General features: G+C 55.7%; 12 protein-coding genes across 12 annotated transcripts; 9 read left to right on the plus strand and 3 right to left on the minus strand.

Annotated features, from left to right (window-relative positions):
• The first annotated feature begins 272 nt into the window (after positions 1-272).
• Positions 273-2080, plus strand: BU26DRAFT_244917 (Pkinase-domain-containing protein). The gene is made up of 7 exons (XM_033821060.1): positions 273-696; positions 749-844; positions 897-1021; positions 1074-1299; positions 1350-1412; positions 1463-1568; positions 1623-2080. The coding sequence occupies exons 1-7, from the start codon at positions 417-419 to the stop codon at positions 1942-1944; spliced, it is 1218 nt and encodes a 405-aa protein (XP_033686820.1). The 5' UTR covers positions 273-416; the 3' UTR covers positions 1945-2080.
• A 364-nt stretch (positions 2081-2444) lies between these two features.
• BU26DRAFT_245000 (uncharacterized protein) lies at positions 2445-3774 on the minus strand. The gene is made up of 2 exons (XM_033821061.1): positions 3597-3774; positions 2445-3539 (listed from the first exon to the last, which is right to left on the minus strand). Exon 2 carries the CDS (start codon positions 3410-3412, stop codon positions 2486-2488), a length of 927 nt encoding a protein of 308 aa, XP_033686821.1. The 5' UTR covers positions 3413-3539; positions 3597-3774; the 3' UTR covers positions 2445-2485.
• Positions 3775-5326: 1552 nt separating this feature from the next.
• BU26DRAFT_590127 (uncharacterized protein) lies at positions 5327-7811 on the plus strand (the record flags this gene model as incomplete). The annotated part of the gene is made up of 2 exons (XM_033834751.1): positions 5327-7264; positions 7314-7811. 2 exons carry the CDS (start codon positions 5327-5329, stop codon positions 7686-7688), a joined length of 2313 nt encoding a protein of 770 aa, XP_033686822.1. The 3' UTR covers positions 7689-7811.
• A 576-nt stretch (positions 7812-8387) lies between these two features.
• Positions 8388-10873, plus strand: BU26DRAFT_451778 (uncharacterized protein). The gene is made up of 2 exons (XM_033824773.1): positions 8388-9139; positions 9296-10873. The coding sequence occupies exons 1-2, from the start codon at positions 8420-8422 to the stop codon at positions 10748-10750; spliced, it is 2175 nt and encodes a 724-aa protein (XP_033686823.1). The 5' UTR covers positions 8388-8419; the 3' UTR covers positions 10751-10873.
• A 1300-nt stretch (positions 10874-12173) lies between these two features.
• BU26DRAFT_516571 (uncharacterized protein) lies at positions 12174-12708 on the minus strand. The gene is made up of 2 exons (XM_033828360.1): positions 12377-12708; positions 12174-12320 (listed from the first exon to the last, which is right to left on the minus strand). The coding sequence occupies exon 1, from the start codon at positions 12653-12655 to the stop codon at positions 12437-12439; it is 219 nt and encodes a 72-aa protein (XP_033686824.1). The 5' UTR covers positions 12656-12708; the 3' UTR covers positions 12174-12320; positions 12377-12436.
• Positions 12709-14296: 1588 nt separating this feature from the next.
• On the plus strand, positions 14297-14807 carry BU26DRAFT_502414 (uncharacterized protein; the record flags this gene model as incomplete). Its single annotated transcript, XM_033826633.1, has 2 exons — positions 14297-14367; positions 14420-14807. The coding sequence occupies 2 exons, from the start codon at positions 14297-14299 to the stop codon at positions 14805-14807; spliced, it is 459 nt and encodes a 152-aa protein (XP_033686825.1).
• A 299-nt stretch (positions 14808-15106) lies between these two features.
• On the plus strand, positions 15107-17674 carry BU26DRAFT_245187 (uncharacterized protein). Its single transcript, XM_033821064.1, has one exon. It carries the CDS (start codon positions 15267-15269, stop codon positions 17424-17426), a length of 2160 nt encoding a protein of 719 aa, XP_033686826.1. The 5' UTR covers positions 15107-15266; the 3' UTR covers positions 17427-17674.
• Positions 17627-18295, plus strand: BU26DRAFT_245245 (uncharacterized protein). Its single transcript, XM_033821065.1, has 2 exons — positions 17627-18020; positions 18068-18295. The coding sequence occupies exons 1-2, from the start codon at positions 17826-17828 to the stop codon at positions 18182-18184; spliced, it is 312 nt and encodes a 103-aa protein (XP_033686827.1). The 5' UTR covers positions 17627-17825; the 3' UTR covers positions 18185-18295.
• On the plus strand, positions 18250-18778 carry BU26DRAFT_245185 (uncharacterized protein). The gene has a single exon (XM_033821063.1). It carries the CDS (start codon positions 18407-18409, stop codon positions 18689-18691), a length of 285 nt encoding a protein of 94 aa, XP_033686828.1. The 5' UTR covers positions 18250-18406; the 3' UTR covers positions 18692-18778.
• Positions 18779-19515: 737 nt separating this feature from the next.
• Positions 19516-22626, minus strand: BU26DRAFT_245277 (uncharacterized protein). Its single transcript, XM_033821066.1, has 4 exons — positions 22538-22626; positions 22276-22436; positions 21724-22090; positions 19516-21673 (listed from the first exon to the last, which is right to left on the minus strand). Exons 2-4 carry the CDS (start codon positions 22414-22416, stop codon positions 19524-19526), a joined length of 2658 nt encoding a protein of 885 aa, XP_033686829.1. The 5' UTR covers positions 22417-22436; positions 22538-22626; the 3' UTR covers positions 19516-19523.
• A 139-nt stretch (positions 22627-22765) lies between these two features.
• On the plus strand, positions 22766-23339 carry BU26DRAFT_602329 (uncharacterized protein; the record flags this gene model as incomplete). The annotated part of the gene is made up of 2 exons (XM_033835340.1): positions 22766-23141; positions 23184-23339. Exons 1-2 carry the CDS (start codon positions 22803-22805, stop codon positions 23337-23339), a joined length of 495 nt encoding a protein of 164 aa, XP_033686830.1. The 5' UTR covers positions 22766-22802.
• Positions 23340-24125: 786 nt separating this feature from the next.
• Positions 24126-26590, plus strand: BU26DRAFT_245314 (glycoside hydrolase family 32 protein). The gene has a single exon (XM_033821067.1). It carries the CDS (start codon positions 24310-24312, stop codon positions 26188-26190), a length of 1881 nt encoding a protein of 626 aa, XP_033686831.1. The 5' UTR covers positions 24126-24309; the 3' UTR covers positions 26191-26590.
• The last annotated feature ends 1099 nt before the right edge of the window (positions 26591-27689 follow it).

Genomic DNA, 27689 nt, shown 5'->3' on the forward strand with positions numbered 1-27689 from the left:
TAATTGAATTCGCTCCCGAAACGCCGTTTCTCAGCCCTGGAGTGTTTCGCATTGCACCACGTGTCGACTATGTCCTGCAGGCCGCCAGGCTGGGTGATGGGGAAAACGGAGTCACTGCATACTTATAGACGGCTGAGCGTGCGCGTTCCCAGCCGCGCCGCGACAAAGCCAGCTCCCTGACGCCGCTGAGCGCATCCTGCCCCCACTTCATCCACGCCGCTGCTCGATCCCGACTCCGAACCACCTTCTGACATCCGCTGCTCCATGGTTTAATCTAACGAGAACTCCGGTCGCTCTACCCGCTAGAAGGCCGTCCTCCACGTTTGCCAGGCTACAAGCAAGCAGCGCGCTGCTCGGCAATGTACTAGAAAGAACGACCCGCCCCCGTACCTGCAATCCGCGCGCCCGCCGTCGCCATGGCCGCCGCCGTGCACAAGCTGCTGCACCCGATCGAGCACCACCGCAGCAAGGAGGAGAACTCGCAAAACAACCAGTCCTCCTCTGCGCACGATCGCCAGGACTCGGCCATGGACCGCGCCCGCGACGAAGAGAAGCGATCGCTCGCCCAATGGCAGGATCTGAAGACCCCCCTCGAGCCGGGCCAGATAGACGAGCATCCTGACCGGAAAATGGTGGGCCATTCGTCGGATGTGCTGCGACAGGACGATTTCGAGCTGATCAAGACGTTGGGCACAGGTGCGCACAAGGCGGCTTTGGGACGTGGGCCGCGTGGCTGACCTCATGCTAGGTACATTTGCGCGGGTATGGCTCGTTCGGGTCAAGAACGCGCGAAACGGCGACGAGAGCAAAGTGTTTGCGCTGAAGATCCTGCGCAAAGTCGACGGTATGCGGGCGTCTCCCTCCTCCGTTCGCGGCTGCTAATGGCCATGTCTCAGTGATCCGCCTCAAGCAAGTGGAACACGTACGGAATGAGCGTAATGTGCTTGCCGCGGTCGCCGGCCATCCTTTCATTACCACCATGGTTGCGAGCTTCCAGGACCACGATTCACTATACATGCTTGTATGTGACTCGCTCTTCCGCATCCCCGGATGCAATGGCTAACACTCCTCAGCTCGACTACTGCCCTGGCGGCGAAGTTTTCAGCTACCTCCGAAGAGCGCGACGCTTTAACGAGCCGACGTCTCAATTCTACGCCGCCGAAATCGTTCTGATATTGGAGTTTTTGCACGAGAGGGAAGGGGTCGCATATAGGGACTTAAAGCCGGAGAACATACTGATAGACTCTGAGGGGCATCTAAAGCTCGTTGATTTTGGTTTCGCAAAGAAGGTGGAAAACAGTGGGTGCAGACTTGAGGAAGCATTGGAGCGCATATGCTGATTAGGCCAGGGGAGACATACACGTTATGCGGCACACCCGAATATCTGGCACCTGAGGTTATCAGGAATACAGGTACGCTGTAAGGTGGTACCATTACATTGGAGATGCTAACGGCCGTTCAGGACATGGAACCGCGGTTGATTGGTGGGCGTTCGGCATTCTAGTTTACGAGTTCCTCGTTGGCCAGCCGCCCTTCTGGGACCAAAACCCGATGAAGATCTACGAGCAGTGAGTCGAATCGCTTCCATCTCATGTCTAGTGCCGTCTGATATTTTGGTCTAGAATTGTGGAAGGACGTGTTCGCTTCCCGTCGGCCATGTCCCCCGAAGCTCGCGACCTTATCTCCGGGCTCTGCACGGTCGACACATCGAAACGCCTAGGCAACATCAAAGGCGGCGCAGGTGCCGTCAAGGCACATCCTTGGTTCCGGAATATCGACTGGGACGCCCTTTACCATAGGAAGGTCAACGGTCCCATCGTACCTCATCTGCGTGGGCCAGCCGATACACGCAATTTCGACGAGTATGAGCCAGAGTCGGCGAATAGAGAGCCGTACACGCAAGAGATGCGCGACAAATGGGACGACTTTTTCCACGACTTTTAACGAACCAAGCAATTTCATGAACACATACAATCAATGGGAGGCTTCGTCGGAGTTGGTGCGGGGTTGGGAGTTCAGAACAAGAAGAGCAGGATAAGATTCAAGAGAAGGTAAAAGTTTCACATCGTTCTGTTGGAAGGGACTGCACCGCCTCTAGTTGATCACGGTGCACATTGGGTCCTACGCGCCGTGTTTTGTTTTTTTTTCGTTGGTTACGCGGTTCCATGTGTTACGCGTTCACGTATGGGTGGGACGTGTACGAGATCATGTTGATATGGGTGGGTTCGATGGGCGGGTTCATCTAGCGGATCTCGGTAGCGGATATGTATTTCTAGCCAATGGAATCTCATATGTAACGGGAGCTCTACACTGGAATCGGCGATTGACTCCGGATACAGGATCCTGGAAGCCTTCAATGCATTATCAGCAGTCCGGCTTGCGCCATTATTATTATTATCTTTAGATCAACGGTCGCCGAAGGGTATAGAACGCCAGAACTCGCCACTCAACCCTCCTCTCACTACCATCTGCTCCCCGAAGGTTGTCAATCCATGAAGGTCCGAATGCTACTACACCGACTCTCAGTACTCGATGCACTGCTACTCCTCCCCATCCTCCTCCCCTCACCGCCCCTCAGGACGCCAAAAGCCCTTCTGATACTGCTATACATCGTCCTCCCGGCACTGGTCGCCAGCCCGCTTTCACCCACCGCATTGCCCTGTCCATTGCGCTCAAGCTCCTCACTCTCCTCCAGCAAGCTCGGGAAACTGGTAATCTCCGCGCTATTCCTCTCGCACCTCTTCTCTACCCGCTTAAAATAGGTCAAGCACGACTGGCAGACCGCTGTGCTCTGCTGCTCCGCTTCGAGGAAGTGCGCTTGTCGTGTGTAGCAGGTTGGGCAGGTGAGGATGCTGGGCTCGGGCATCGGCAGAGGCGTCTCTGGGATCCGGCCAGTCTTGTCGACCAGGAGGGAGGGCGGCGCTTTCGGTGGTGGGAGCTGGAGGTGGATCATGCGGTGTGGTGATTGGGGACGAGTAGGCGATTGTGGAGATGGTTTGCTGGTGGGCGATTGCGAGTGCGCATCGGAAGTTGAGGTGGATGGTGATGATGATTCGGGAGTTGCGCGGTGCGTGGGCGTGAGCGGGAGCGGGTGAAAGAGGCGCATGAGAGCGTTCAAGTTTTCGTTCTGAGGGAAGCTTTGCGCAGCAAACGATAGCGTTGGGGTGCTGTGCTGGCGCGTGATCTGGTGCACTGGACCGATGCTTGGAACTTTGGTGGAGGAACGGGGATTTAGGTCAAGGAATAAGAGGGAGGAGCAGGTAGAAGAGCGGATCGATTGTTGAGCGGTTGCGACAGTCGGGCGGCTGGTCGTGGATGTTGAAGTGCAACGGTGAACTGAGTGAAAAGGGACCTTCCAGGATGGATCTATGGAAACGATGACGCGAATTCTGCAGCAGTGCACAAGAAGCATAGCTCAAGGGCCATGCTGATACTGATGCTTCAGAAAGGGTCGCGTTGTGGGTATAGATCCGTTGGAAAGCAAGGCTTGGAGTTGCAGTGACGTGTGGTGTTGTGAAGCCATGGCGATAGTGAAGTCTCTTAACCTCATTGTTAGCAGGAGCCTCTGTTTGAATGGATCTAGCACCTGTACTAACAGTCAAATTCCCTTGAAGAATCCAGTGACTTATTCTGGATCTTCGCACTCAGACATGCGAGCGCGCAGTGGTGTTTCTTATGGATGATTCGAACCAACGCAAACGGAATGGAGCAAGCGCATGCCTTGACCTACCGTCGCCGGTGCCTTAATGACAACTCAGAGCAGTAGAAAATAACAGTTATATAGTCGCACGATAAACCATGCTCGCCATGGCGTCGTAAAGACTGAGGTGACACGGTGGCATGTGAACACAATGGCTTCACGTGATGTCACCATTCACTCAGCCGTTGCTCGAACTCCGAAGGCCACTCCGCGTAGGGCGCAGAGTCACTGTCTCTTATCCCTTGCCGTTCAGAGGAGGTGAGGCCTGATCAAGGAAAAGCATGTTTTGATCGCCGAACCCTGTGTTAAGATCTCGATCCACATCCACACGGTTGGATTTAGCGTACCATACACCCTGCCGCATCCTCGAGACGATCTGTCAAGCCGGCCTTGCGGGTCCTCTGCGAACATAGCCAAATTCGACTCCACAGATCGTAGAGCCGCTCGCGGGGTGCGATAACTCTGAGAAAGAGAATGTAGATTCCGCCTTAGGAAGCGGATAGGCAAGGAAAGCTGATACTGATGCAGATTGAGACAGGTGAGAAGGTCTTGGAATATAATGAACGGAGAGAATCACCCAACAGCCAATGAGACACGGGAAAGGACAAATGCCATAATCGATAGGAACGGCAGTGTTCATTGAACGGGAGAGATGTGAAGGATAGTGGTGGTGTCGGGCGCTCCCGAGACAGCAACCTCAATCCTGGGGCCTTTCCCCCTTAATCTTCACGTAATAACAAACTTGGAACGAAAGCGCATTCATCCAAGATCGGTTCAGACAAAAGGCTCGCCTAAAGGTGAGGCGAACTTTTCAGCTGTCGTCCGGCGTTTGGTTGTGAAGTCGAGGTGTGGCTAAGGCTCTTAGGTGCAGATACAGGTTTCTGCAGGCGGATAGACTGTGGCGATTCCTGCAAGAGTAGACGCAAAGGGAAAGCTAGGCCGGCCAAGTGTGGCGAATGTACAGCTGGCAAAGGGGCCGACTAGGAAGTGTGTAGTAGAGCAACGCCTGAGCTGTCAGCGCGATGCTGGGGTAGCCCGTGTTTGCGGCGGAGAGGTCTTGATCAGAGAGGTCGGCCGCAACCAGTGGTGCAGAGCGTCGTGAGACAGGTTTGCTGCAGGCTGTCTCTGGCGGCTGCGCGACTACATGGAGCTTACGCGTGCGGAGGGCAGGCCAGTGGCAAGGCGCAGAGTCGGGCACCGTTGGATCGCATGTTAAAGGGCCAGGAGTGATCACTTGTCGACGCGCGAATGACGCCTCATTTGAGCAATTCACCTGCCGCGGTCCTAGCTCAGTGAACGGGACATGGGCATGCCAGACGAGATCGAACGGCATTGCAAAAACACGACACCAGCTCTCTCTGAGCTGCATAGCCCGCGCGGGCTCTTCTTGCCTCTTATTTTGACTTGACCTCCATACGCTCCTTAGCCGGTCTGTTGATTCTTTGTCTTTGACGCCCTCGCGATCGCCTCAGGTCCACAGGTTTGCGGCGGATGCCCGCGAAAGCTTAGCTTTTCCTGCGCCACAGCTGCAGCCGCTCGTGCTGGCCTGCCACACCGTCCGCGACGGCTTCACCGAGGCCCTCTGCAACACTGCTGGCCGGCCGCCGCCGCCGGCTCTTCGCCGGGATGAGCACCATCAAGACGCGCTTCAGCAATGCGCGGTCCAAGCTGTTGCGGAGAGGCAGCGCCGCGTCGACCGCAACCACGTCCTCGGCGGCCAGCGACCGGGGCCCCAAGCCGGCCAGCAGCCTGCGCAAGAGCATTTCGCTGTCGAAGCTGCCAGAGGTGTCCGCTGCCGACGTGTCCGAGGACGCCGACGACCAGCGGCTGTCCCAGTCGGAAGGGCTGGGGACCGCCGCCAGTCGAACCGAAACGGAGGGGAGCGTAACCTCGAGAGATCGACAGGCGCAGGAAACCACTACCACGACCGCCTCCGCAGCGCCCACGCCCGCCGACGTCCGCAGCGCCTGTCCCGCCGTCACCCTCGAGGAGCCCACGCCGCTCCGTCCCCCAGCGCACCCGCCTGAGCTGGTGCCTCGCGAGCCCGCCGCCGCCGCCGCCGCAGAGCCCGCCGAATCCGACGAGCCTACAGAGCTCCCGGCGCGGTCCAGCAAGAGACTGACGCCCCCCGGCATATTGCGCCGCCAGTCGCTCGTCACCGCGTCGAATGCCCGCGTAATCAGAACGCTGCTCGAGCCCGACCTCCCTTCAGCTGCTGTAGGAACGGGCCCGCCGACCGCAACCGACTACTTCGCCGGGCCCTCCACCTTCAACGCCGGCATGCTGCACCGCAAGATATGGGTGAAGCGGCCCAATGCATCAGCGACATTGGTCCAGATACGCGAGGATGACTTGGTCGACGATGTGCGCGACATGATCCTCAAGAAGTACGCGAATTCGCTGGGCAGGAGCTTCGACTCTCCGGACATATCGCTGCGTATAGTGCCGCGGGACAGCAATGCAAAGTCTCAGGACCGGATGCTGGGGCCTGAGGAAGAGATGTGCAGGACGTTGGATGCATACTATCCCGGAGGCCAGACGGTCAATGAGGCTCTGCTCATCGAGGTCCCCAAGCCGAGGACGCCCAGGCCTTCGCCGCGAGTACCCGTCTACTATGCCCATCACGACGACGCGCAGAATCCCCAGACCGAGTACTTCCCGCCGATGCCGCTCATCAATCCCTCCCCCGCCGGCTTGACCGCTGCGTCTCACGAAACACGAGCGTCGTTAACCCACGCTCCGCATTCCATAGCCGTGCTGCAGACAGGTCAGCTACCCCCTCTGCCGTCACCAGGCAGTACAAGAAGAGCTCACTCCGGCCGACCAAAGTACCCCCGCCACAACACGGCCTCTCCTACCACGTTGACAAGCGTGCCTCAATCCGCCGCTGCCGCCGCTCGCCCTGCGAACCGACCGCGCCATGACTCCTCCGCCTCCGAAACAAAGCACTCCGCTACGAGCAGTGCTCCCATCCCGACTCCTCCCGCCCCCGCAGATCCAAACGCGCGCCAGAACTCCACGCCACCGACCCCCCGCGTGGCCTCCCCGCGACCAGAGAAGAAGCGAAAGAAGCAAAAAATCACAGAGGCACCAAGCTTGCCCGCCGGCCTGCTGGATGGGTCAGTGCCACCGATCAATGTGCTCATTGTAGAGGATAACATCATCAATCTGCGAGTTTTGGGTGCTTTCATGCAGCGTCTAAAAGTGCGCTGGCAGAGAGCAATGAACGGAAAGGAAGCCATAGAGAAGTGGAGAGCAGGCGGGTTCCACCTGGTGCTCATGGACATTCAGCTGCCCATCATGGATGGGCTGGAAGCAACAAGAGAGATCAGACGGCTGGAGCGCGTCAACAGCATTGGTGTGTTTAGCAGCGGGAGCAACGAAGCGCCTAACAACAGGCTGGGCCAAAATGGAAAGTACGATAGGGAAGTCAACGAGCCCGATAGGCTCGGAGACAAGGGCCTTTTCAAGAGCCCGGTTATCATTGTGGCACTCACGGCCAGCTCATTGCAGAGTGACAGGCACGAGGCTTTGGCGGCCGGCTGCAACGACTTTCTGACTAAAGTAAGTACCACGGATCTATTTCCCGCACTCATAGCTAACATGTGCTTAGCCTGTCAACTTTGTGTGGTTAGAACGAAAGGTCAAAGAATGGGGTTGCATGCAGGCGCTCATCGACTTTGACGGCTGGCGGAAGTGGAAAGACTTTGCCTCCGATTCCGACACCACGGCTACCACCTCCAACCTCTCAACCAGTTATTCAACCATTGCACCAAGAAGGGCCAACGCCGGTCTCAGCCTGACCTTAGCTGCGAACCCAAGCAATGGGAGAGTCGGGCCTTCGCTGCCTAATGGCGTCATCACGAAGTCAAAAGATGAAGAGAAGAAAAGCAAGAGAAAGAGCATGGGTGTTGTACCCCCACCATCGCTGCCAGAAGAAGAGAGCGGTAGTCCGTCGCCAGAACTGGGGAGCTCTGCGGGGAGTTGATGGTTGCAAATCCCCTCATATGCGCAACAGTTTCTTCCTTTTGAGTTCTTTCCAGGATTTTCATCCTCTTATGCTCATAGCATGAGCAGTATCACGTTCCTCGCTCTTCCTAAAATTCCCTGGGCTATAAATTGTCTTTTTCCACTACGCACGCATCTACGGGCTTTGCATCACTTGAGATATCAATTTCTTTGCGTCAGTCATATCTCATGGTGTCTTTTGCTAGCGTTCCTGTCAGGTTTCTCTTACTGCCCCTTTTCCTGGCTGTTCAATGCCAGTCTGCTCATCGCAGGTTCTTTTAGTGGGCGTGTCCGTTTTATCTTCTGCTGATGAAGCTTACCTTGGAAGGCATTCCTGATACGTACATCATTGGGACACGAGATATGGAGTTTGCTGTCGTATCCGTCGGGGAACGATGGATTTGTTGATGGATGCGGTGGAATTGAGAAACGCATCGGGAGTAATCGTAATCGAGCGAGTGAAACGGACTGTACTTTCGCACAGTCTAATCTACAACCTTGGCAACTTGATGGCATGAATGAGTTTCTAAATCGCTGAAGCATAATTGGATTCCAAAGCTGTTGAGCAATCACGATGGTCGTGACTGGCCGGTTGCTGGGCCAATATTGAGACGCTAGTCCCAATTTAGAAAATACATCACACACCCTTGCAGCCACCTGCGAACCTCATCCATCGACATCCACACTCGCTCTCCCGTCTCTCGCTCGACAATGCCCCCCAAAAAAGTGTATGGGAAGCGTACTGCCGTCAAGGCGCCGTCGAACTTCGCGAAATTTCTAAGTCCGGATAAAGAGAATGTTTGCGTCGGTAAACAGGGGAAGAATGGAGCGGCAAACCGAGTGAAGCCTAAAGAGAAGGATGATTTTGATGGCATAGAGAAGGAACTAGAGGCTCTGACTCTAAGAGAGGGTGGGAAGGCAGCCCATGAGGCCGCCGGAGTGGTAAAGAAAAAGAGGAGGCCAAGGAGGGTTGTTGAGGACACCGATGACGGGGCAGAGCACGAGCACCAGGATGCGGTAGTCGACATTGAGACGAACTTGGGCGCCTTGACTTTGGAAGAAGATCAAAGGACTCTTCTGAAGGAGGAACCGCAGAAGAACAAGGGGAGGCCACGGAAAGCGATCGGAAATACCGGCGAGCTTGCTGAGACAAAGAAAAAGGATCACAAAATAGACACAAAGCCAAACAAGGAAACATCAAAGCCTCAGAAGCATCCAGATGCACAATCAGCGCCATCCTCCCCGATGCGAGGCCAGAGACTCAAAGCTGTTGTCATACCGAAGTCCAGCGCAGTCGCGACGTGCAACGAATGTCCAAAGATGCCACAACTACCCACGCCTGATCTTACACCTGAGCGCGATGACGTTTGTACGGCTTACGTCTCCCCGCTATTATCTCTCAGCTATGGCAGGAAGATAGTTACGTTTGAGGTACGTAGGTCGCGGTCCACACTGTATCATATCTTAGCTTTTGCCTGCCGAAAGCTCTTCCCGAGGACCTTTAGCAGGCAGTGACTTGAGGCCTGCTAGTGTTCAGAATCCTCCCCTAACCTATGAAATCTGCTAATTGCTCCGCCACCTATGCAGGACTGGTCGTCAGCCCTCGAACCACACTTTACAGTTTCTAAGATTGCCGAAGCTTCCTTTTCCGAGGTCTATCGTCTAAGTGCCACCTCTGTAACACCCGACTCTACAGATGAGTCCGTCCTAAAACTCGTTCCACTGCGAAGGCCTCCAGACGCACCTTTACCAAGCCGCTCTCAACCGTGTGGTGCCAAGGTCTCAGCCCGGCAAACGATGGACCACGCAGATAGGGAAGAGCAGGAACAATGGAAGTCGCACGTCGAAGATGTACTTTCCGAAGTCAAGCTCCTGCAGAACTTGAACCACATTCCAGGATTCACGAATTTCCGCGAACTGACGGTGCTGCAAGGCCGTCCGTCAATCACGTTCGCCAATGCTTGGAAAGCGTGGAATAAGTCCAGACCGCGAGGAAGGAAGAGCGAGTTCCCGGATCCTAGCAAGAAGCCGAGCTACGAAGACACGCAACTCTGGGCTGTCATCGAAATGCAAGATGCGGGCACAGACTGCGAAAAGGTCATGGAAGCAGGTGGCATGGGCACTATATGGGAAATCTGGGACGTCTTCTGGGGTGTGTGCTTGAGCGTCGCAAAGGCGGAAGAGGCGTGCAATTTCGAGCATCGGGATATGCATTTGGAAAACATTTGCGTCCGTTCTTCTCGGCAGAGCGACGATCTCATCGAGCCTACTATCAAGGATCCCTTAAGGCGTAAACTTGGCTTCACCGGCATCGAGACTACGGTCATCGACTGCACGCTCTCCCGCGCGGACATTCTCCCACCTTCGCCTTGTAGACGATCCTCATCCTCGTCTTTTGTGTCCAACTCCTCTGCATCGTCGACGGCCAGCCCTCGCATTCCTACGTCGCCCGAACCGGATGTTGCCTACCTCGACCTTAACAAGGACTTGGGTCTTTTCACCGGCGATGCAACAGAAGAATATCAGTACGAAATCTACCGCTACATGCGGGGCGTGGTCTTCTATGGTGACCCACTGAAATCGGAACTGTCATCGTCTAACGACCCCGGCACGCCGCGCCGTTCCCCCCGAAAGATAAACCAGCACATCAGGTTCGACGAAGCGCAGACCCCTCGGCGCTCACCGCGGAAGAGCATGACTAATCGATACCGCGATCCTCCGAGCGATATCTGGAAATACTTCCACCCAAAGACGAACCTTGTGTGGGTGCACTTTATCCTGTACAAGCTGCTCCAGCATCTTGAAGGATATGAGCCCATGAATATATCTTCCAAGCAAACAATGCGGAACGTCGACGCCGACCCGGAAGATGCTGGGAGAATCAAGAAGAAGGCTTGCAAACTGTACAGGATATTGGAGAGGGTGGCGGAACTGGTGGAGCCGGGTGTGCTTGCTGGGAGAGATAGTTTGGGGAGTATGAAGGAGCTTGTGGTGTTAGCTATGGAGGAGAGGTGGCTGAGGGTTGAGGATGTTGCTGGATGAAGATGATAAGAGTCTTGAACGAGGTTCTCCTCTGTTTTTAGCGGTGTTTTGGATGCATTTCCTGGTGTTTGGGGGCAGTGTTCCGCAGCGTGCATGACTGCAGTTAGACTTGTGGGGGCGTGTTATTGCGTTTAATATTGTCTATACAACAATGCTATTCCACAAAACGTGTATACTCGAATGTCTTGAATTAGCCTGTGGAAAGCCACTCCTGAAGACCTTCGCGAGGTAAAGACATGCTGGACATTTGCTGATGTGGACCGTGACCTTTAGATATAGGGTGCATATGTCCATGAATAAGGTGGGCAAACCGCGCGGTCGTGATCTAAGATCCTCTTTGCTATTTTTCTCTCCGCTTAGCCGAGATACCACATTGGAAAGCCCAGTCATTAACCATAGTTCTCGAGGCATCTGGTTGCCGCTGTGTTGTGTGGCGTGTAGGCGAGAGAGACGGGGAAACGTCGACGTTGTATTTTAGCAGTTCCGGCACTAGAAGGACTTGGGGCACGTGAAGAACACACAGTGAAGTATACTGTTGGGAGAGTGCTGGAGGAAGAATTGGGCTGCGAGTGTGAGTAAAGTCGGGGGCAAGAGGCGTTGACACCGGATGTGACACCCGCCTGCGCTAAAGGGATGCTCTCATGCAAGCCGTAGCCCTACGCACGTCCGCCTCTCCCTCGGATGGAAAGTCGACGTTCGCATACCGTACGCTAGTCCATCCGTACATAGGCAAAGGTGGGTGATGAATGCCAAGCCCAGCTCTTTCGTTTCACCTCCGTCCCCACAGCTGCGGGAATGGAAAAGCGACAGCGTAGAAGAGAGACCAACGGCGTGCCTCAAACCACGCTTGAGAAAAATTCCTATACCGGCTCGATATTCCAGCGAAGATCTTCTTAGGTCCTTTTTCGTGGTTGCGTTTTCCGGCCGCGGGGCGCTCTCGCTCTCGCAAACCGAATGGTGCTCTTCCACGCTCATCGCCACCAACGTACCGCGTCCCACAATTCCTGAATTAATTCTCATCTAGAAGAACAGCAAAAAGAAAAATTTGCTTTGTAGTGTGATTCTGCGGCGTGATAGCGAATTTTGAAATGTCGACTTTGGGAGTGTGTGGCCCAGGATAACCGCCCATGTGGGGTCCGCGTTGGGCTGAGTGCGCGTGGCCATGCGCGAGGGTGGAGACTCGACTCACTGGGCAGCGACGGAGCCTCACAACCCGTTGCTTCGGAACCCAATAGTTTGATGCTTCGGGCAGCGAAAGGCGTGGAGGGGGAACAGTGAGTCACAGTGGGAAATACGGGTTTGAGGGGGGATGGGTTTAGGAAGGGGTGGTTTGACGCCGTATTGACGGGATGACAAATGTTACAGGTGAGGTACAGAGACATGTAAAAGACAGCTGGGGGATTCTATGGTCGATACGCTTGGTCTACTTGACCGCATCGGGGGCCCACGTGTTCTGTGTAGAGAAGGTAAGGGCCTATGCCACCGTGCGCTAAACGCGTTGCCATAGCAAGAGACAGGACAAAACGAAATGTGGTAGGAGTAGACGAAGAAATGAAGTCCTAACTGAAAAGTACGTGTCGTGGGTGGTTGTCTTCACGATCGCGATATGGGAGCTAACAGGGCAAGGCCGCCTGGTTGCTTTGCCGTCACCGGATCTGTGAAGCAGATAGTCGGGACCATACCTGCTCAAGTGCTTATGCTATTTGACCAGGATCGCGATTGATCGGCGTCTCCATTGAGGGCGGTGATATGAACCATCGTAGGCTGGCCGGATTCGGTTCTTCGCATCGTGCCGAAGAAGTAAGCATGCGACAAGAGTGCCGTAGCACACGCCGCCGATATCGCAAATGCATGGCAAGATCTGATCGAGGCTTCACGCCACAGATCTCCCCGTCTGCAGGACATCGAGGCTTGGTGGATCGGGCTACCCTTGCATCCTCCTGGAGGGCTTGAGGCCTGGAAAGACGTCAGCCGAAAGGGGCAATTGCAGGCAAGTTCTTGCAGCTGCTCTACCTAGCCTCAGTGCTCACTAATTTAGCACCGGAGGTGACTGTCAATGCCACGAGCATTGCTGCAATTGCAACATTTGACTCGGACCTGGCCGGCGGGAGACATTCGCGTTTCAGTGTGCTGGAAAAAGAAGGAATGAGGGGACTTTTGGGTGGCACCACAGGTGAAGTTACGGGCGGAAAGAGAAGATGGCTCAAGCGAAAAGTCCTTTTCGCAACCAGAAAGCTCTGAAAAGCCACAGTTGTACCAGCTTGGACATCACGGAAGAGCGGAAGAAAGTGGTGTGGGAGTATTGGACCAGAGCGTGTCAAACGCTGACTATGGTGCGATTGTAACGATATCTTGACGGGCACCGCGTTCGTATCAGAGCACGGTCTCTCGGCAGGCGCTGGAAGTAGGAAGAAGCGGAAGATAGATGCTGAGTTCCCATGGTTAAGAAAGATGTAGGTGGCTCAAACGAGATATGTCGCCGCGTCAAATGTCGCACGTCGTACTCTCTTGCGAAGCCTATCTCACCGCATCTAGAGAAGGTGGAGAGGGTTCCATCACCTGACGACTGTGAAGTATGCCTTCGGAGCACGACAACGGTTATCGTGGGCACCACATTCTCAGCAGAGGAATTCCGACGTAGCCGTGTGTTCTCGCCTCTCTTTTGTGTGCGCTCGGGTAGCCACCGTCTTTCTGGCCCGCTTCTGTTGGAGGAATTGGCTAAATTTTGGTATATGTTTCACCGGAATGTCTATGACTTCCACGGCCCGGTAAACGGGGGAACTCTCGGAGACGAGACAGAAAGGTGACACCGGGTACAGGTGTCTCTATATCGTTGGACTGAACTCGGGGAAGACGCTTAGCGCAACCGCGGACATGTTCTGGAAGACGATGATTTGTGCGGCGAAGCCAGTCAGGCAACGTGTGCCGGGCCTAAGCTCTACCTGTGGTGGCAACAGCTCTTTTTTTTCCCTCGCGCTGCGAGATTAATGTGGAGTGGCCTTGTTGTTCCTGCATGGTAGGGCGAATTGAGGCGAACTGACGTGGCTGGACCGAGGGAGCTAAAGCTGACAGTCGCTGTCAAGGCTTTTGTACTCGGTGCGCTGAAGGTCTTCAGGCGTGGCTTTCAAGAACGCCAATCAAACGGGATGCAGAGGATTGTTGAGAGCAAAAAAGCAAGTAGAAGGCTATGGTGGTAGACGCACAGCGTGTCAGATGTGGACGATGAGATAAGACGGCAGGGGAAAATAACAGCGGCTACTGTAGCGGCCGCGATTACGTTAGCAAGCCCTACCAAACGCTCCCAATTTAGGCCAGGAAGCGCAGGCGCCCGTCCAGCAGCGCAGAGCAACAGGCGGTGAGGATTGCGCGTGGAGAGAGAAAGGCGAACAGCTAGTATGGTGTGTGTGCGCGCGGACGGGCCCGGAAGGCCAGTCTAGAGGCACCTCAGCAACGTTTCAGGAGCTTCGATTCGATCGAACGGCGCGCGGGGAAGCGCTGAGCAGCCGGCAGCCATCCAAGGCGACCAGTGCCCCTCCGCTCGAGACGATGTGGGATGGGCGAGTGTTGCGCATCCTCCTGCAAACAGCCGCCATGGGCCAATTGCTGGCGCGGCGCGGGTAGGGCCATGTTATTACGCACATGAAGGCATGCTGCCGTGATTGAGCGTAGGATCACCCTCAAAGAAACGCCCGGTGCAAGCACGAAGGTTGTCCTGTCGTCCGCATACGAGATGTTCCGGCAATTACTCTGGATATGGCCGTCCCATATTGGCCGTCCAGCCACAAGCTGGATCGACGCCGCTCGCTGGCCAGGCGACAGGCTTGCGACTGCATGCTGCTGCTGCAGCGTCACCCACACTGTCGAATCCTCTGGCGGACGGCCAATGGCGGGCTCCCGCAAGGCAGAAGGCAGACGGCAGCGCTGTGAAGCCACTCCAGGCTCAACTAGACTATTATCAGCGGACAGCGGAGGAGACGTGAGAGAAGGCCGTGGAGGCAGAAGCTGGTGGAATCCGAGCGCAGCCGCCGTCTCGTCGCTGGCTGCCCGACGCGGTTGATGAGTTAGCCCTACACCAGTATAACGCATGAATACACCCCGGCCGCTTGGGTGCCCAATCCCTCCAGGGCGGCCTGTCTTGAAAAATTCCGTACCGTTTTTCTGCGCGGGCGTCGCACGCCGAAGCCCTCGCTCCGTCATTGCCTGACTTTTGCTGTGTGCACTCAAGACTCACTCCTCACTCCTCACTCCTCACTCCTCCCGTGCCTCTTCCTCTCAACACACACACACCCCCCGCCATGGATCCGTAACCCTCGCATCTGCCTATCCGCCATCGCAGGCTGCCACTCGCACCAGCTGCCAATGCTGCTTCTCGCACTATTTCTAAACCCCCAGTGATCGCCGCGCCCGGCCACACTTCTTTAGCCGTATCGATCTCGTCGCTCACCCGTCGTCGTCCGCCTCCACACCACCACCCGACAGCCGTCACCAACGTCGCGCCCACGCCGCCCGCGACGAGATGGACGGCGAACGCTCGCTCCACGCCACGTGCGAGGACTACCACTCGGACGACAGCGAGGACCACGTCCTCGAGTCGTTCCGCAGGTCGCCCGCCGCAAATGTCGCCGCGAAACGATCGCACCCCTCGGACCTGGGCACCGACAAGCCCCCCGGCGCAGAGAAGGTGGCCAACATCGACCTTCAGAGCGACTCTGGGTATTCCAGCCACACTGCCGCCACCATGAGCAGCGCTGATTCGGCTCCAAGTGCGAAGTCGTCGCAAAGCCCGCCCGCTGCTCCGGCTAGCGCTGCGTCGATGCCGCCCCCCAGCCCGGCCACTTCGAAGAGACGGCCGACAATTGTCGCAGAAGACAGGAAGGCCAGCAGCCAGAACAGCCCGCGCAAGCCATTGGCTCGCTCTGGCTCGGTTACCTCAAAGCGCACCGCTGGCAGCCGCAGGCAGACCGTGTCAGAGGAATGCAGAAACCCGAATTGCACCAAGTGCGGCCCCAATGCCCTCCCCTCTCGCGGTCGCAGACCACAGCCTTCACCTCTCGACTCTGGACTCGACGTCTCGTACCCTCCTTTCGACCAGCGCTCGCAGCGCTCAGATCCCGCCTCCTCTCAGACGTCTCCTCCATCTCCGACCTACACCCGACAGCCTGCTCCTTACATGCAGGGTTCGGCCCTTATGCAACCTGGCCAGGCACGTCGACGGTCCTCTTCGAATGCTCGACGTCCCCTGAGCTACCAAGGAGACCCTGGGCCGAACTACTGGGTTCCGGGCATGCCCGCGCCGTATCCGAGCCCTCCCCATGAACACGGTCCTCCCCCTGCAATGTCTGCTCACTGGAGCATGCAACAGCCACAGCATGCTCAGATGTCTCCCTACCTGATGGGAGCCACCCCACCAAACTACTACCCTCCTGGGCACCCAATGGCGCAGACATCACCGCCCTATGACCTCCAGCGGCCGCCTCTATCCGCTCGCGGTTCATACCAGACCGGGAGACCCACTTCTGGATTTGGGCCGACTCTAGTGACCTATGAGCAGAGCAACCAGCCCATGCCGTCTGCACGCTATCCGAACGCTCCTCAGAGTGCAAGACAGGAGCGGTTCCAATTCGAATCCGGGAGCTCAGATGACGAGTCCTCGGAAGAGGACGACTACGAGCCTGATCCTCGGAATGACCGCGCCCTCATGCCTCCTCCGAAGCTCAAGAGCACCAAAAACACCAAGGAGCGAAGGCCAAGCCTCCGGCACGCGAACACCACTCAGGTGTACAACGAGCGTCGTATGTCTCAGTCACAAACCCTGCCAGAGCGCCCGAGGGAGCGGGACCCCCGCGCTTCCAGAGTAAGCACCGCCGTTCCGTCTCGGGCTCCTTCGGTTAGCCGCCCCAACTTGGTTCAACACCCAAAAGCCCAGTCGTCGTACGAGACCACGCGCTCTGCCTATGTAACTGTCGAGGACCCTAGGGCCCGGCGCCGCCGGTCTGTTCAGACCTACGGCAAACAGTACGAAGCCGAGCAGAAGCGACAGAACCGGGACTCTAAGATCTACCAGGACGGACTTGACGAAATACTCGTCTCGGACCGTCGTCGTCGGCGAACCGACGCAGACACCGTCACGAAAGTCCAGTACTACCCTGAAGAGAAGGACAGGCGGGTTGCAATGGATGCTGAAGCTTATCAACGGCACACTCGCGGCAGCAATGCACCGGTTATTGACCAGGTCCATAGGGATGCCAAAAACAAGCCACGGGTGCCATCCGGCCCTTCAGAAGGCTCCTCCCGCAGCAGCGACAAGAAGAGCCGTGTCAGTCAGTCCAATCGCACTACCGTCACCAATGGTGGTGGGAACGGCGAAATCCGACTCCGTGTAGACGCCTCTGCCCCCCTCAGTCTCTCATTCAACGGTGACATGGAAGGACGCACCCTTCAGATCAACCCGGCTGATAACGGCATGGCCGATATTGTCATTGGTAGCTCCCGCGGCAGCGAGAACATGTACCGAAGCGAGAGGGGCAGCGTGCTAGGCAGCAGCAAGAAGTCGCTAGTCGCGAATCCGAGACGAGACGCCGAAGAGTCTTCAGTTCGAAGCGGACGCAGCAGCCAGGGTAGGCGAGAGGGTGAACGACGTGTGCTCAGGCGCCGACGAGACACCGAATACAGCTGAGACGACGTGTTGGAGATGCTGCCCTTTTTGAACTACGACTACTCCATCTAGGACTTTCACAGCCCTATCGGGAGCCTTTCTTGGATTTTCTACGTTTGCGCGTTGTTTCTCCTCTTCTCATACCCATTTCGCCAGCTCATCGTGCTCTACGTCACTTTTTCATTGGGCGGACCGGAGTGGGTCCAAAAGCCTTTTCTCCAAAAGTTACCCTTGGGCATCGTTCCCATGATCCGCTCGGCGAAAAAAGTTTGGCAGGGCATTTCCTTCATCTTGGGCGTTCCGCAGGATTCCCCCTTTGCACATCTGTTTGCTTATTATTTGCTGTTTCTCTCGCGACATTGAAGGTCACCGCGGTATTGCTTGCTAGACACGGACGCTCACGCACACAAACTGGTTTGCATGTGTGAGACGCCCGGACTCACGAAGGAACGAGATTGTATGTACGATCGGTATGACTGTCGCATTTTTTGTTTTGTTGGCTATTCCAACTTCGCATTTACCTTTCTTGCCGAGCTGTTGAGCGAGCAATATCCTTGTTCTGTTTCTCAAAAGCTGTATACCTTTCTCCTTCTGGATCTTTTTCGGCTGCGCTTGGTGGATTTAATACCCTTCTTTCTTGGGAGATTTCGGATTTCGTTCCGTTGGCACGAGGAGACGAGAGAGTCATGATGATTACGATGAGCCCTGATGAGAGCACGCTGTTGGCGCACACTCAAAAGGAAGGAATACACATCTGGAAGCCAGATTGTCACAGATAGGATGGACCGCTTGGTAGTTGCGTTACCTAGTCGAGAAAAATCTTACGGTTCCTTTCTTGAGATTTCTTCTGCCACCATCTTCCTTCGTTTCTGGGTCTAGGTTTTTGCTTTTTGCTGCCAGCGCACCGTGTAGCGAGCGAGCCATCTTTACCCCTTCGAGTCCGGCGACGTCTGCTCCGAGAAAGTCCACAAACATTCGCCATAGGCGACCTCTTGCTTTTGATGTCTTCTAACCTAGCAGCACATCTACACTTCCTTGGCCATTCTGCTCTCTCCGAGAACTCCCGATATCCCCTCCCTTTCTATCTGCAACTTCTCCAAACCCCTCCCCTCCGCGTCCGAGACACTCCTAACCGCCGTCACGATCCTCGCCACCATCCAGGGGCAGCCCTCCATGTCTCACACCACGGCACCCCACAACCACCAGCCTCGCCTCCTCCTCGGCCCCAGAAGCCGACGCCTCGGTATCAGCTAACCCCCTTTGCCGTCTGTCAAAAATCTCGATAGGGCGAGTACTTAGCTCCGGGAAAGCCTCCCGCCCGCCCGCCATCCCATCCCATCCTGCCATCCTGACACTCCCGGCCGATCAAACATGCATCCCGAAACGCCGCGAGGCTGACACACGTCACGTGCTACATATCTCAGATAGATTCTACGCTAGGCTAAATCGGGACAGGGCATAATGTTGAGCGTCGCGACGCGCGACACACGGAGGAAGAAGGCGAGAGGGAACGAGCTGGTGAGGCGAGGCGGAATCACGCGGCAGTTGAGGGATTTTGTGAGGTGGGTGAGTGGGTGGGTGGCGACAGTGGTATGCGTTGGCAGTGCGGAGAAGGACGAGTGCGAATATGCTGTGGGACGATGAGGTGCAGATGCGTGCTGTAAGTCATTCTCAACGTGGTTCACCGGTCGGCTGTAACGTACGGGTATTGAAAGACGTAAGCTAGCGTGCGTGTGCCGCTGGTGGTGGTGGCGAATAGGTTGGCCTGAGGATACTCTAACGCATAGGCGATAGAGACTAGGCTGCAAGACTGCAAAGCTAGAAGGGGCTTGTGATATGTGATAAGAGCGCGAGCTCGATCATGCGGACAGTGGAGGTCGTGTACGGATGCTAATCGTATTCCTGTTCACTTTTGAATGCTTTTCATCCGCTATGCAAATATCCCGAACCCTGCCAAAGCGGAGCGAGATGGACAATGCCTCCTCGGAACCAATGCTAATAACTCCGTCAGTGATTTTGCTTTCGTTTTTCGTCCTTCATCGTGGCGATCCGTTATTCATATCACTCCGACGACCCGGAGAACCTGAGGCCGTGGAGGGGTAACAGCCTTGAAAGCATCTAGTCGTCCTCCGTTAGATCGCCGTACTCCCACATACCCCTCCTCTCCGCCTTGGCGGTAGTCTCCCTTTTCTTTAAGGCATCAAGAATGTCCGAAGCGCCCCGCTCCCAAGCCCTCAACTTCTTCGGCACCATGGCGAGACCCTCGCTGACGACATCGGCGTTCACGCTGTCGACCCCTGTCTTGCTCTGTTTGGGATCGAAGAGAGTAACCCAGAGAGTGCCGTCCTTCTCGACTTGATCAACGTTAGCCACAAGCTGACGATCCGCCGTCTCCTGCGCGATAAAATGCACCGCATCGGCAAGATATTCAGGGTTGGCAGACATTTGGATAAAGGAGAGTTGGGCGTCGAGGGCTTGAGGCTTCAGCTTTGACTGTGGAGAGAACTGAGGTTGGCTGAGAGGTCGGAGACGCGACCAAGGGAGAACTTCCGAGTTTCCGTAGTCGATGTAGACAACCTCGGCCTTCTTCGCTTCACGGTCGTTGCGTCGGATGCGTGCTCGATACCACTCATCGTCGGCGGTGAACTTGGCTGCTACGAAGTCGCCAGCCTTGGGAGGGTTGGGAAGACCTTGATTATTTGTGGGATTGAGGTGGAAGGAGCGGAAGGCGTTCATGAGTTCAGTCAAGGCGGCGGTGCCCGTCCCCACTTGCTGCAGCTTGAGCTTTCCGGAGTCATCAACGTGGGTGATAACAACGTCTCGGTAGTCTTTGCGGCGCGATGCCGCTGCCTCGCCGTTCTGACCATTCGTCTCGGCGGCGGCAGCAGTCGGCTCCGCCTCCTCATCTTGAGAAGGATCGTAATTCTGCCATAGGCCCTTTCGTGCGTCCTTTGCTTTCTGTTCTGCAGCGAAAAGCTCGTTGGCATTGCCCCCCTTTTCGGCAGAGTAGGCATGTACTGTGGCGAAACCCTCTTCTAGCAGCGCCTTTGCAAAGTTCTCGCGATTGATGTAGAGGGTGCCAATAAAGCCACCCATCTTGTCGCAGTCTTCGACGTCGATTTCAACGTCACGCTGGAGGCATCGCCTGTTTGCAAAGTCATGCGCTTCCTGGCCAAATGGCTCACCCTTCTCATTGGGGTTCCTCGCAGAGCGCGGTGCGCGGATGCCGGAGAGGACAAAGGTAAGTTTGGCATTTTCGCGAGGCACAAGCACAGTGAAGCGTGAACCCGATTTAACAAAGTCCACGACCGCTGGAACCTTACGTTGCCGTGACAGTAGAGAGAGCTGACGCTTCGCCTTCTCCAGCGACTCGGAATAGTCAACGTATTGCTTAGCGGCGGGAGCCTTTGGTGACCACAGACCCTTCTGTGCTTCCTGCGCGGCCTGTTCAGCGAGCAGCAGATCATCGTAGATGGGACTACGGTCCGTATCCTCCTGACGATGTCGGATGACAGAGGCCATGCCATTCTCCACGAGCAGTAAGCCGACGTTCTTGCCCTGGAAGGTGACAGTGGCCATCTCGCGCTCATCGTAGCCTTCGGTGGCGGCACGCTTTCCATCAACGTGGAACTTGACGTGCTTCCCGATCAGCTTCTTTCGCAGGAACTCCTTGGCTTCCGGTCCCCATGGTTGTTGCTTGGGGTCGGTCGGTTTCGGTTGGCGGACGCTACTGAGGTTGATGCGCCTCTCAGCGCCCGCCTTGCCCCGTAAGAAAAGGGTGTCGGCGCTCTGTACTCTGCTAACAATAGCTTCCAGCTCGCCCGATGGTGATGTCTTCTGAGCGACGTGGTCTTGGAAGACACCCTGCCGGCTATCTTTAGCGGCCTTCTCAGCCTGCCTAAGGGCGCTCATTTCCTGTCCAAGCAAAGTCGTATGATGGTCTGTACATCTCGCCAGACCGGCCTTGAGCAGGAAGGGCGCAATGTTGCCATTCACCGGGTGTTTAATGGTAGCGACGATCTGTCCATTTGGGCTGACACCGAGCACGTTCGCGACAACGTTTCGCTGCAGTAAGCGCATTTCTACGAATTGCTGCGACTCGTCGCCAAAAGGCTCAGCAGGCTGTTCCTTGCCGTCTGACGGGTTAGTCCGCTTTGTTGCTGGCGCGCGAATACCCGCTAGCAGGACCATCGTCTGCACGTGTTCGGTAGGGGAAAGCAGCAGTCGGACGATGAGACGATCGCCGGAGAGGACCTTTTCCACAATCGCTATTCCAATTAGCCAAGACTAAATCATGGCCGGGTCGGAAACTTTTTACCATTGATGTCCTTGCCCTTGTTGTCCTCCACAAACTGCTTTGGATCACTCAGCTCGGAGGTTGAGTCGATCCTGCCGCCTGACTCTTGCCATACGCCCTTTGAGTCCGCCTTGGCCCGCGCCTCGAACACCTGAAGCTTCTCCAGCAGCGCGGTAGACTCGTCTGAATCGTCTTTGCGGCCCGCGTCATCTCGTAGCTTGACCCAGCCTTCGGCAACGGCGAGCTCGGGCAGCTGTGTTCGGTTGGGCAGGGAGATGACACCGTATTCGCGGTTGGCGCCGGTGGGGATCTTGTAGAGCACGCGGAATTGCACTACCTTGCCCACGAGCAGGCGGCGTAGGAAGTCGCGCGATTCGAAAGCGAATTGCTAATTATTTGATCGTCAGCTGCCATTTCCGCCAGAAGAGACCGGGGTGCCTGAGGCCAGGTTTCGGCCTCCACTAGCGGCCAGCCGCATGGCATGAAGCATGCCGGGAGAGGAAATCCAAGAGCTACGCCTTCTCCTGCGCCTAGTCGCCATAATCCTCCCAGTTTGTCGGGAATATTACGCACCTCATCTCCCTCCCGCCTCAATCGGGGCGCGGACACAAAAGCCAAGCTCAGCGTGCGCTCCTGCTTCGGATTGTTGATGTTGTGGAGGATGACGGTGTCGCCGGAGAGCACGCTCTTGACTTTCGCTTCGAGGAGGGCCATGGTTCGCGGTGGTGCGGATTCTGCTTGGAGGTGAAACTGTTAGCTACTGTGTTCTCTAGAGCCGCGTCTCTTATAGCGGGGCAGGCGAATAGCGCACAAACCTTGCACAAGAGAGAAAGACTTTTGTCGCGAATAGAAGAGAAGACGCAATTGGGTCCGATGAAGCTATGGCAAATCAGCCTGAGTTTTGTAGAGCTGGTAGCACAGCGGATAGTGGTGTCGTGTGTAAACGTGAGGTTGGCCAGGGACCGAGACTGTTTGTGGGGTCGCTGGACCCTAGGCGAAGCTCCGACGTCACCTGCAGCTCCCACGTGCTCTCGTTGGACAACACTTTTTCTTCCGCGCACCAGGTGGTCTTAGTAGGACATGGCTTTCTGAAATCCACCATGAAAGGATGCAACACTTACTCTCCCAGCAGTAGCATCGAGAAGCAGCTGTCATGCGTAAAGGGTACTCACATGCGTACTGCAGCATGGAAGAGAGAAGAAGACAGATCGCTGGAAAGACGGTCCTATGTTGCACGGCAAGACTTCGTAGTAGCTTACTCAAGATGTGGGCTCACTATGGAAAATGACAAGCTTATCACTCTCGCCGGGATCGCACAGGACGTCACCGCGGTCACAGGGAACGATTTCGCATGTGGTCCTTCGGAGAACCACTTCCTTGAAGAGCCCCTCTGGAGGAGGGAACCGCACATCAGACCGAAACGCCAACTGTTCCCGCGTGTGCGTACCCCCAACTAGAGCTAGACAAGCACTAACTTTCAGGTCGACCCGAGCCACTTCAGGTACTACCGCAATTGCGAAAAGAGGCGCAAAACAGCAACAGTGGAAGAGTTTGACCTTGGTGCACTGAAGTCCGGCCAGCTCGGGCATGCTAAGCCAGTGTTGCGAGACAACCTTCTGCAACCGAAAGGCGGATGAGCCAAAGAGCTTCGAGGGGAATACCAGCTCCGCGCCTGTAGCGATGGCCGGAAAATTCAGTGCCGTACGAAGAGCGTATCGTCCGCATGAACCTCTCCGAGTGTGATTGTGCCAAAGCTTATACCAGGGAAGAGCCTCCATTAGAGGCTCTGATATTGCAGCATCAGAACGGTGACGGGCTTGTTTAGAAACGCATCGGTGTGGCGCGGATGTATAAGGGGGCTTCGACTTTTACAAGGACCACAGAACGGAAGAGAAGCACAGCGTCACCGTTATCTAGAGACTTTGGCTTATACCATATTCGTTGCTCTAGCGTCTCGCTCCCCATCTTATGGCCAGGGAGTCTTCCCCTTACCGCGACCTGGTACTGACTCGGGGTCTGGAAGGCGCACAGCTTCAACTATATGCCTAGCAGCTACGCGTATCCAAACGCGCTGCAACACTGCATCTTCCATCGGCTATCTCCGATTGAGCCCTTCCTCCAAGCACGTCCACTATGTTGCGCCACATCCTTCCGATTGACAGCACGTGGTTTTCGCAGGACTTCAGCGGGAGCCTTAAGACTCAATGGATGTCTTGACCAGTTCCGCCATCGTGGGTAATGTTCCATGTAAGTGAAATTTTCATAAGTAGCTCTCTTACACGTTCTTGTTCTACGCGCGTCTGATCGATAGCATATTGATGCTTAAACTGCCCGCAGTCCACCCTCGCCCATACACAGCCGACTTTCTCGACGTTTCAAAGAAGATCACAACCCGGAGATACCTTCATTAGGTATATTGAGGGTGCTAGCGTCCGCTCGGTCATGACATCACCCAATCTCCCGACCTCGGATCGTTCCGAGAATTTCCCCGCACATCCATCCCAATGTCGATTAGACTCGGGCGGACTCAACGGCGTTAAAAACGTCGAATTGAGCTTTGTGGAAACTTCTTAATATCGAAGTGCAAAGGGACATATCGCTCAGAACATGAAGTCTACGGTCTCAATTGCGTTTCTGGCAGCACCAGCCCTAGGCTCAGGTCATCTCATCGCCCGCCAAAGCTCCCTCGACTATAACGCCGCACCACCGAACCTTTCTACATTAGCAAATGCTTCTCTTTATGGCATCTGGCGGCCCAAGGCCCACGTCCTCCCTTTGTATGGTTCAACTGGCGACCCTTGCATGCATTACACGGATCCGTCAACTGGACTCTTCCATGTCGGCTACCTGCACGAGGGCGCCTCAGGGGCGACAACATCCGACCTGGTAATCTACACTGATCTTAATCCAAACTCGGAGCCCTTCATCCGAGCAGGCGGAGTCAATGACCCGATCGCCGTTTTCGATGGAAGTGTCATGGAAAGGGGCATCAACGGGACACCAACACTGCTGTACACGAGCGTGAGCTACTTGCCAATCCAGTGGACGATCCGGTACACGAAAGGCAGCGAGACCCAATCTCTCGCTATGGCAGCAGATGGAGGGCGGAACTTCTCGAAATTAGAGCATGGACCAGTGATTCCGGCGCCGCCATTCGCGCTCAACGTGACGGGTTTCCGCGATCCTTATGTGTTCCAGAACCCGCAGTTCGATCGCATCCTAGGGAGCAGTAATGGCACTTGGTACACAACCATCTCCGGCGGTGTGCATGACCAAGGCCCGAGCTTGTTCCTCTACAGACAATACGAGAAAGATCCCGATTTCCAGACTTGGGAGTACCTAGGCCAATGGTGGCATGAGCAAGCAAACACGACCTGGATGGGAGAAGACTGGGCTGGACGCTGGGGCTTCAATTTTGAGGTCGGGAACCTTTTCACGCTGGATCAAGCCGGATACAACTCCGAAGGCGAGATCTTTGTGACGATGGGCGCGGAGTGGAGTTATGCGCCGATCGTGCCGCAGGTCTCGGACAATAGGGACATGCTTTGGGCCGCTGGGACGCAGAGTTTAGTCGACGGAGAATTGAAGTTCGAGCCGACGATGGCTGGGAAGCTGGATTGGGGCCGTTCAGCGTATGCTGCTGCGGGGAAGCACCTTCCCGCTTCCTCTTTACCGAGCCAGAAGAGTGGTGCGCGCGATCGATTTATTACGTATCTGTGGTTGACGGGCAATTTCTACGGTATCTTGGACTTTCCGACGCAGCAGCAGAACTGGACGGGCTCGCTCTTGCTACCCAGAGAGCTGAGCGTCGGGTATATCGCTGTCGTCGATAATGCGCTTGCGAGGGAGAAAGGCTCATGGAAGATCTACGGCGAGACATTGAATGGCACCGTCATGCTTGCGACCCTGCAGCAGAGCATTGCACGGGAACCTTTGGCGGCCTTCAAGCAGAACGCTACGAATGTAATTACGCAACCTGGCGGGCAGGTCTCATCGAACCGGACCTTCGACCAAAGTCCTTCCTCAAAGCACTATATCCTCTCCACGTCGATCACCTTCCCCTCGCGCGCGAACAACGACCTCAAAGCCGGCTTCACCATCCTCTCAGGACGGCACGAGCGCACGCACATCTACTATCAATTCTCCAACGAAAGCATCATCGTCGACCGCTCCAACTCTTCCGCAGCAGCAACCACAACCCCAGGAATCAATACTGACAATGAGGCCGGGAAGCTGCGCTTATTCGATGTACCCGGCGACGGCGCAGGCTCGAAGGTGGAATCGCTGGATCTCACGATCGTCGTGGATGGAGGGATTGTGGAGGTTCATGCGAATGGTCGGTTTGCGCTGAGCACGTGGGTTTGGAGCTGGCATGAGGGTAGCAAGGACATTGGGTTCTTTGTTGGAGGAGGGGAGGTGCAGTTTGGGGAAGTGGGCGTTTGGGAGGGGTTGGTGGATGCGTGGCCGCTGAGAAGCCCGGGAGAGTAGATTGAGCATACAATTGAACAAGGCCGGTCAGCATGGCATGGCGTCCTTTGCTTCGCGAGGACATTACCAAGGATCTCTAGTTGTTGGAGGTAATCAATCAGTTCTCGTAGCTCAGTGTCCTCAAAAGAGTCTTTGAACAGCAAAGTCAATCTCCACCGGAATCCTATCACGCGAATGCACTCGAGCCCATCTATGTCTCTTGCAAACAGAAATGAGACGGAAAAATTGTGACCGAGGGGGAAACCATGGAGGAAGTGACTAATGGCACTCAATGCTCCGACTCGAATCGCCTCCCCCGCCAAACTCCCGCTCCGAAGCCAAGGACCGCCCATCGAAGCGGACTCCCGCACCGATATCGCACCAGTGGATCGTCTCGGGATCTACCCGCAGCGCATGATACGCTAGGGCAAGAAAGAAGTAACACCATTATTTGCTTTTCGATGCGCCATGACACGCAGAATTGCTGATCGTGGAGCACGAAATGATGGAAACATGACGAGGAATTACTGAGTGATGATCGATCGAATTGATGAAAAGCAAGAAAGGGCTTAAAGAAAGGAAGGTGCAGCGGAAGCAGCGAATAGAGCATTACTCGTGGTGGAAAGAGGAGGCGACTGGAACGGAGTATGTGAGGTGGATACCTAGGTAATGGACGATTGATCGTCTGACGAGTTGGCAGACTTACTGTGTAGTTGCAGGGAGATCAAGAGTGATGGCCCGCAGAGCATAGGCTTGTTGGAGAGGACACAGGAGCTCGAGTGTGCTAACCCGGGGGTTGGATGAAGAGATTGCCAAGGTGCGGAGAGAATAGTATGGGCCTTGTCAACTAGAGACTAAGGATTTCCAATCTCAAAATGAGAGGAACTGCGGGTTAGAGTCTATGCTGAACACCTCCAGGAATGTCTTTGCAGAGCCGAACAGATATGCTGCTGTGCGTCGCGAGCAATGTACCATCTCCACACTGTCCATGAAGGTCGAGGACAGATTCCGCTTCGAGTACCACACCCACTCCCTCGTGTCTCCTCATCTGCAATCTATTCTCTTACCGATGATATCTCCTTTTCACCTCAACAAAAGAATCCTTAGCCGAGCCTTCCGTTCCCCAGCTCGTTCGTGTAACCACCTTACCCCTTCAAATTAGTCACCAGAGCCGCACGTCTCAGCCCTCCTGCAGCGCTGTGCCCAAGAACCTTGGCCCAGCAGGTACGGCATTGGCTCCAGCAAAGAGGGGGAACGAGCACGCGGAGGAAGGTGCAGTGGCACACGACAGCGACGGGGGGTCGATGCTTGATTTGACGGGAGGGTACGGCACGGCATCGGTGTAGGATCAGGTATGAGTGCGTTAGACCGTTAAAGGAGGGGAGGTGTGCAGACCGGGGATGCGGTATGGTTTTAGTGAGAGCGTGGGGTGCATATTGAACGAGGTGCGGAGAGTCGGGATGAAATCATGGGAGAGGGTATGTAATGAACTGGGAGAGAGAACGGTCAGCTCGAGATGT

Source organism: Trematosphaeria pertusa (assembly GCF_010094035.1).
Source record: "Trematosphaeria pertusa strain CBS 122368 unplaced genomic scaffold BU26scaffold_4, whole genome shotgun sequence".
NCBI lineage: Eukaryota > Fungi > Ascomycota > Dothideomycetes > Pleosporales > Trematosphaeriaceae > Trematosphaeria > Trematosphaeria pertusa.